The following is an 8,419-nucleotide window of genomic DNA, read 5'->3' on the forward strand; positions in this document are numbered from 1 at the left end:
CACACCTGTCTGATAAAAACAGAAAAATGGTGTTTTTATAGAGCTCAGTTTAAACTGGTGGTCGGTCACAAAACAATGAGACACATAAACAATAAGTTCATTTAAAATAATATAAATAATAATAAATACATGAAATAATGCAAAATTGAATAAAGGAGCAAAAATGTGTTGTTTTTATAAAGTTTTTATTTTGGCGGGCTGAGAAGGAATCACTGCTGATTTCATTTAACAAATAGAACAAATAAATAGAATAAAAGTAAAGTAAATTGTAAAAAAAAATCTAAATGTAAAAATATAAAAAATATTAGGAAGTGACTATTAGAGGTCAGTCTGCACCCTCCAAAATGAAACAAAAAAACAAAAACAACAACGTATTGAATGGATAAAGTCTAATAATTAAATAAACAATAATAAGTAACAACAACAAAAAAGGAAATTTAAAAAAAATAATAATATAAAACTATTAGAATAATAAACTACAATAATAAACGTTAACAAATAGGTAAAATAAAATAACAGCAACAAAAAAGTAGAAGTGACAGCATCAAATATCTCCTAAAAACGAAAGAAAGAAAAAAGAAAACATTAATTTAAAAAAATAAATAAATAAAAAATGACATAATACCAAATAAATACAATAAATAAATAGTAAAAAGATGATCTATATATGTATTGGCAGGGGGCAGCATCAACCACCGACCCCCCAAAATATATTACTCAAGAAAAGAAAATTACTGTTTCTTTGTTGTTCCAGGGAACTATAAAACTGCTGCTTTGGTTCTGAAATTCTTCTAGAATCTGAAATTCAATATAAACAAAAATAAATAAATGACAGTGTGAAAGGAAATATAAAATGTATAGCGACTAATTATCATTAAAAAATGGTTGAAAAGGAGCCCAGTAAATAGAAAAGTGACTTCAGAGACAGTTAAATGTTGTTTTGTTTTGCTGCAGCGACACCTTTAGTCCACATGAGGGCGACGCTGCACCAGAAGGAAACAGGTTCTGGTGAATCAATCAGTGACGTCCTGTCGGATCCTCAGCAACATTTATCAATTTAATGCTCAGTTTAATCAATAAACTTTAGACAAAGAGATTAAAAGACAGGAAGTGAAGCTTCTGATCGTCTGGAGCACAAAGATGATTAACGTCTGCAGCTCCTGAACGTCTCAGAACGGTTTGAACTTCATTTGTTTCTCAAGTTTAAACCTCTAAACCCTGGTCTTGCTGATGAATAATGTAAATTTGTGTTATTTTTTGGATTTTAAAGCCACCAGTCGGCAGGTTTTAGTGGGTTAACGCCATAAAATGTCTTAAAAATCCTGATTTAATTATGAAAAGCCATAAATGTTGACGTGAGACTCACATAAATGAAGGTATTTAGGTAAAAGTCTGTTGTTTTTCAGTCCCAGCATGCTTTACATGGTGTAATTACATAGTTTTGTCTGTTTTAAATGACTAATATTATAATATAGATATGTTATAATAATAATAATAATAATAATAATAATAATAATAATAGTAATAATACGATAATACAAAACAATTAAATACACAAGTCATTGAAAAACAACAATAAAACAGTAAAATAAGACAATAAAACACTTGTAAAGACGGAGTAACTTTAAACAGCATAAGATCTAATTTTAACCAGTGGAGCTTCCAAAATAGTCAAAATATCAACATGTAGACGATGTCTTCCAGCTCCAACATGGATTTGTTTTGACGTTTTGCTCTTTAAAAGATTTAAATTAAGTTTCTAGCGGTTTCTGGATCGATGGTTCTTTTGTTGGATTATTGTTTTATAAATGATTCACGTCATTTTTCTTCTTCCAGGTTTTGTACCGACTGAAGGAGAAGGTCCAGGTTTCTGACAGACAGCTGAAAGCCCCGCCCCCTGACCTCCACCTGACCCCGACCGTCCCTCCTGACTCCGCCCACAAGTTGAAGGGCACCAAGGTGAGCCGCACACCTCGCCTGTCCCCGCCCACACCTGCTCAGACATGTAACACCTGTAAAACGTTGTCGTGTCCTTCAGGTGGTGACGTCAGGAAGCAGCATGGTCCAGGCTGAGCTCCCTCCTGTTGTAGCCACGCCCACTCCCCCGCAGCAGCCAATCGCAGCCTGCCGCCGCCTCGCGCCACCTGCCGTCCCGCTGCCCAGGTGAGTTGACAGCTGGAGTGAGATCCCAGAATGGTTCGGACGAAGCAATTCAATTCAATTCAATTCAATTCAATTCAATTCAATTTTATTTGTATAGCGCATATTTACAACAACAAGTCATCTCATAGCGCTTGGGTGCAGGGTGACGGATGTTGTTAATGATTATGAAATATTGTTTATAAAACATTTAAACAGAGAATTAGCATCAGGAAGTGGAAATATCGTTAAAAGCAGGTTTTAATCGTGTGATTTGGCTGAAAGCTCCAGAACGAGTCGACCTTGAGGAGGTCGTTCATTTAGTCGCGATGTTTCCGATCAGTTTGTACGTTTTCGATCAATAACTTGTTCCATCTTCTCCTCGTAGCCCCGCCCCCGTCACCTTTGTCAGCAGCAGCCCCGCCCACCTGGTCAGCGTTGCCCCGGTGACAGCCAATCACGAGCTGAGGCCCTGCCCCTCCCCCTTCAGGATGAAACCGGCGGCCGGGCTGCAGGAACGGTGAGAAACCAGAACGTTGACACGAATACAGACGATCCGAGTCGCTGAGTTTATTACAAATAGATATTCAGAGAGAAAGAAATAAAAACAAGTGAGAAATTAAAAATTCTACATTTTTCTGAGCATGTTTCCTAAAAACAGCACACTGATGTGAGAATTAGCTGAATTTTTACAGTAATTTATGTGTTTTCTTCAAGTTAATGCCTGAAACTAAACGTAGGCGTCACAAGTTTTCAGCGTTTCAGCATCTTCTTGTTCCGTCCACGTGCTGAAAAAAGGTTTAACAAGACTAACCTGGAAAACGAGTAATTTTTGCATCATGTTGGTGCTTTGAAATCTGCTTTAATTCACATTTTCTTCGAGAGACTCACTGATCGAGCTCAGTTAGACTTTCTTTGGTTGAAACCAGCTCAAAACAGTAGACAAGAAAGATCGCTTTTGTTATAATATAATGTTCTCTAAGAGATAATAAAGTAAAAAATCCGACACCACAAATGAAAAAGCACCGAAGCAGCTGCTGGGCAACAGAAACAGCGTCTGGTTGTTTGATAAGAGCCTCACTAATGAACCTGAGCTGATGAGAACTCAGCATGTTTCAGGAGGAAGACGAGTTCAAACCTCTAACCTGTGATTGTTGAGCGCTCAGGTGTTGGAGTGTGTACGTGATCACGGCGAGGCTTCAACACGTGTTTATTTATAGTCGATGGACAATCAGCTCCATGTTTTCTCTCCACGAGACTCCGAGACAAAACAACAAGAACTTATTTACTCATGAACTCTCTGAACCCTTTGTGCTGCGAAGACCGAAGCATCGGAGGCGTTTGTTTATTACGACAAAAACATCAAAACCTTTTGTCATAAACCAGCTTCGGCTGTTTGCTTGGGCTCATTGTCTGGATGGAAAACAAGTCTTCTCCAAGTCTCAGTTCTCCTGCAGACTGCATCAGGTTCACGTCATGATGCTGCCACCGCCGTGCTTCACGTCATGATGGTGCCACCACCGTGCTTCGTCATGACGCTGCCACCGCCGTGCTTCATCATGACGCTGCCACCACCGTGCTTCACAGTGGGGATCATGTGTATGTCTGGATGTTCAGTGTTTGGTGTCTGTCAATCATAGCGTCTAGTCTGATGGACAAAAAACTCCATTCTGGTCTCCTCAGACCAAAGAACCTACTCCCAAGTGACTTCAGAGTCTCCACATGTCTTCTGATGAACTCTAGTCCAGATCAAATATGTACTTTTTCCCACAGAGTCTTTGTCTCCCATAAAGCTTTGATGGTGAGTTACTCATGCTCCACATTCCTTCCATTTCTTCATGATTACTTTAATTGGACTCTGAGAGATGTTCAGTCGACTCTTCTGCAGAGGAAACCTTTATATCTCCACTCGTCGCGGTGTCGGTTTCCTCCATGAGCAGCGTTTACGGTCCAGATCTGTCAGAGCTGCCGGTGTTTGTATGAAGGGAGGCGTTTCCTCTGTGCCGTGTCACATTAACCCAAATGTTCCTGAGAGCTGCTTCCGTTGGCGGACGTTTCCCATCTCGCTGCAGGTTTCATTTATATAAACTTTATATCCCGTCTGACAGCTCTGGCGTCGCAGTAAATCATCCGGCAGACTCTCATGCGACACGTTCTCTATTATTAGTCTGAGTAGATTCAGACCTACTGTGTTGTAGTTCTAATGTAACGTACAAAGTTTTGTCATGACTTCGGTTTAGCTGCTGTCATCGTACTTCATGAACGTCATAATTATCTTAATTTACATTCAGAGAACTTCCTAGTTCAGACTTTGTAAATGTCATTGTGTTGTTTTATTTTGCTTAGTTTAATAAATTCCCCACTTTTTGTTAATATGGTGTCATCTTGGCATCGTGCATCTTCTCGTCTTGTGAATCTGATGAAATATTTGTTCATTTTGAGTTAATAAACATCATTATGTTTTAGATTTCATTATATTTTTGCTCAGTTTGACTCCATAAATGTTATTTCTTCTTACATTTGACTAAATATCTGTTAATTCTGATTTAAAAGCTTTACATTTTGTCCAATAGGCTCATAATTTTGACCTAATAAATGTCATAGTCTTTTGAATTAGACTAAATATTTACTAATTTTGACAGTACATCTAATAATCTTTCACATTTCACTAAATATCTCATGAATTTCACTTGATAAATTTCTTAAACTTTTTAATATGAGTGAATATTAATAAATTTTGACTTAATAACCCAGATTCTTTTGCTTAGTTTCTGCTAAATATGTATTAATTTTGACGTAACAGCCTCATTAATTAACTTTACATTTTTACATAATAACAAAAAATATTAATTTATATTTGACTAAATATTGACTAATTTTGAGTTGATAAATTTCATTATGTCTTAAATTTCACTACATTTTTCTTCAGTTTGACTTCATAAATGTTATAATTTGACTAAATATCTATTAATTTTAATTCAGTGGATCTCAAGAGCTTTACTTTTTGTCCAATAGACTCACAGTTTTGACTTAATCAACCAAACTTTTTGTTTAGTTTCGGCTAAATATGTATTAATTTTGATGTAACAGCCTCATTAACTTTAACTTTAATTTATATTTGACTAAATATTTACTAGCTTTGATTTAATAATCTCAATAACTTTTAAATTGGACTAAATATTCCTCAATTTTATATCAATAAATCATCAGTTTTTACATTTTTCTTTCACAAATGTCTTAATTTTTAAAATCTAAATATTATTTTAGACTCTTAATTCTTAATTTTGATGCTTTAAAGCTTCATGTGTTAATTAAACCTGATGTCAAATTGTGTATTCAAACATTTTTATTACCTTTGAAACAAAAACCTTGGATTTATTCACTTTATTCCACATTTTGTGCCCCTGTAGTGTTTGTTTTCAGTCCGGACTGTGTTCATCACTTGGGTTTGTTTGCTCTGGTCCGACCTCGTCCATCTTCATCAGACGTGTTGATGGAGTCCAGCGGTTCTTGAGGAGCTTTTTAAAACTTGGCCGCGGCTCGTCGTTTCCCTCTTGGGCCGTTTCGTAACCGAAAAGCAAACATCTTTTATCTTCGGATCGCAGCTTCGGGCCTCCGTGTTGTTCAGGTTACATCAGAGCGCTGAAGTGTTTCTGGAGGTACGAAGAGGAAGGAAGATCTCGGTGCTCGCAGTGAGAACAGGATGTTTTTCTTGGTGTCTGTGTCTGTTCTGTGTGTCTGATTGTGTGAGCGCTGCTCGCTCTGGACCGCGGCCAGTCGGCAATCAGACGGATTGGAAGAACCGGCATCCTGCAGAGGAAACGGCCCGACACGTAGCCGACGAACCGAGTCCACCCTCAGACGACCAGCGGAGCTCGAGTCTGCTGCTCCGAGTGGCTTCTCACTCCTGGAGCAGAAGTTTAGTTCATCTGTCGTTAATAAAGAAATTCTTTCAGTCTGGAGGAATTTTAACGACTTATTTCTGAGTCAAACGAACACTAAAGACGGTTTCTATCCAACAACACTGAGCTTCAAGCAGCAGTTTCTGGCTGTTGTTCCTTCACTGTGGGCTCATCTTACCTCCTACAGTATTTTGTCTCGTTGCTATGCGTCTTCTTTACGTCATGTTTGTCTCTTTGGGACACTTCTGTCTTGTTTTTGGTCATTTTGCGTCTCATTTTTGTCTCATTGTGTCTCCTGTATCCTGCTTCAGAATCAGAATCAGCATGTCTTTATTTTCATTGTATGAGGCAACGAGAGAGAAGGCAGAGGACAGCCGGTGATGTTCTGGGCCGTACTGACGACCCTTTGGAGAACCTTCTCGTCTGCTATTGTGCAGCTGGCAAAGCAAACACACATGCAGTAGCTGAGGATGCTCTCTATGGAGCAGCGACAGAAGGCCACTAGCAGCCTCTGCTGCAGGTTGTTGCTCCTCAGGACCCTCAGCAGGCTCTGCTGGGCCTTCTTCACAGTGGTTGCTGTTTATGCTCCAGGTGGTCAGGTCGTCCTGAATGTGCACACCCAGAGAGCAAACGTCAGAAACCCTCTCCACAGAGGATGAGTAGTGGCTGCATGTCTTCTTTCTGTAGTCCACATTGATCCCTTTTGTTCTGGCTGTGTTGAGGATAAAGTCGTTTTGTTGACACCACACTGACAGACGCTCCACCTCGTACCCCCCAGAGATGAGCTCCACCACAGTGGTGTCATCTGCAAGTTTTATGATGGTGTTACTGTGGTGGAGGGGAGCACAATCATGAGTGTAGACACTGAATAGCAGTGGGCTCAGTACGAGGCCCTGGGGGACGCCGGTGCTTAGGCTGATGGCCGACGCTCTCGTTTGTGTCCTTTTGTTTCTTATTTATATAAATTTGGTCTGTTCGTGGTCGTTTAGTCTCCTTGTCCTGCAGATGTTGAACTATCTCCATGTCTCCAGACTTCTCTTCTCTGCTCATCAGCCGTAGAAAGATGTTCCACCATCAGCTGTAGAAAGATGTTCCACCATCAGCTGTAGAAAGATGTTCCACCATCAGATGTAGAAAGATGTTCCACCATCAGCTGGATGTATCTCCATCAACTGGCTCCTCTGTTCTCTGGTTCTGATCCATGCTGCATTGATTTATTGATCCAGGAGGTTGGAGTTTCCTCTCAGTCTCAGGTTCTTGTCCAACACGTCTCCTTTACTGAGAAGAAGGTGGAAATAAGCATCGTTTCCTGGTTTCTAGAGAAAAAACATGATTCAAACACGACATTTGTGTAGAAAAAAGTCACATTAATTCACCCTGTTTTAATAGGAAATGAATTAGTCTGATCTAATCTGAAATCAAAGCACATCTGAGCTACAGCACAGGTGCACCATGTGAATATGTCAATAACATGTATGTATGTAAACAGGAGCTTTTGTCTTGTTATTGCTCAATATTTATGACTTAATGAATGTATTTGGTCACATGTTGTTGTTATTGCACAGCTCTATAAAACAGTCTCTCTGCCTAAACTGTCAAAACTCTTGAATGTGTTGAGTTTTAACGTCTGTCTGTTACCAGGTGTTCAGTCAGTGATCGGTTCAGTAATTGAGGCGCCACAGGAGTTTAAAATTCTGTTCATAAAGTCCACCGACTCTGCTGGTTTTCAGAGATAACTTTCCAAACCTGAGCCGAGTTTGAGCCGTAAATCTGTGATAGACCGGAGGAAGGAAGAGCAGCTCTGTCCGGCTCTAACAGATTCCCTCTCTCTGTTCTCCCTCCCATCCTTCCTCTGCAGACGAGGCTCCAACGTCTCTCTGGTGCTGGACATGTCGGCCCTGGGCGCCGTGGAGCCCCTCAGCGTCACCGTGGTAACGCCGAGGGAGGCGGCGGCCCGCGAGTACCTGCTGTCGGCGGGTCGGCCGCTGACCCGGCTGCAGCTCCGAGACGTCGTCCAGAACACGCACAAGCTCCACGCCGAGTTCGCCGTAAGTCCACGTGTTCAAACCCAGAACACGCTGAGATCCGGTTTTCATACGACGCCGTGAACACAGGAGCTGCTTCAATCTGGGAGCTTAGTTCCAGAATCTGCTTTAATGTTCACCTGCATGTTCAGAACACTGGTTACCTGGATTAAAGATGTTTCACCAAAACCGTCATAAAGCTGCTGCAGGACTGACGCAATAAAACACAAGTCAGAGTTTGACTGCTTTAACTCTGAATGTTCTACGACGGAACCATGAAAACGTGAATCTTTATCATAAAATACAATCCTGTGTTTTGGTTCTTTCATAGATTTATTAAAGCTCTTCTGGAGA

General features: G+C 40.2%; 1 protein-coding gene across 1 annotated transcript in view; it reads left to right on the forward strand.

Moving 5' to 3' along the window:
• The window catches only part of ptprr (protein tyrosine phosphatase receptor type R), a 37,519-nt gene that overhangs the window by 23,319 nt on the left and 5,781 nt on the right, over positions 1 to 8,419 (forward strand). Inside the window, exons 6-9 of the mRNA XM_008297030.1 lie at positions 1,837 to 1,959; positions 2,039 to 2,163; positions 2,528 to 2,659; positions 7,900 to 8,089. Coding sequence (XP_008295252.1) covers positions 1,837 to 1,959; positions 2,039 to 2,163; positions 2,528 to 2,659; positions 7,900 to 8,089 — 570 coding nt within the window. The remainder of the gene's footprint in view (positions 1 to 1,836; positions 1,960 to 2,038; positions 2,164 to 2,527; positions 2,660 to 7,899; positions 8,090 to 8,419) is intronic.

This window comes from Stegastes partitus, unplaced genomic scaffold (assembly GCF_000690725.1).
Source record: "Stegastes partitus isolate 25-593 unplaced genomic scaffold, Stegastes_partitus-1.0.2 Scaffold1179, whole genome shotgun sequence".
In the NCBI taxonomy this organism is placed as follows: Eukaryota; Metazoa; Chordata; class Actinopteri; family Pomacentridae; genus Stegastes; species Stegastes partitus.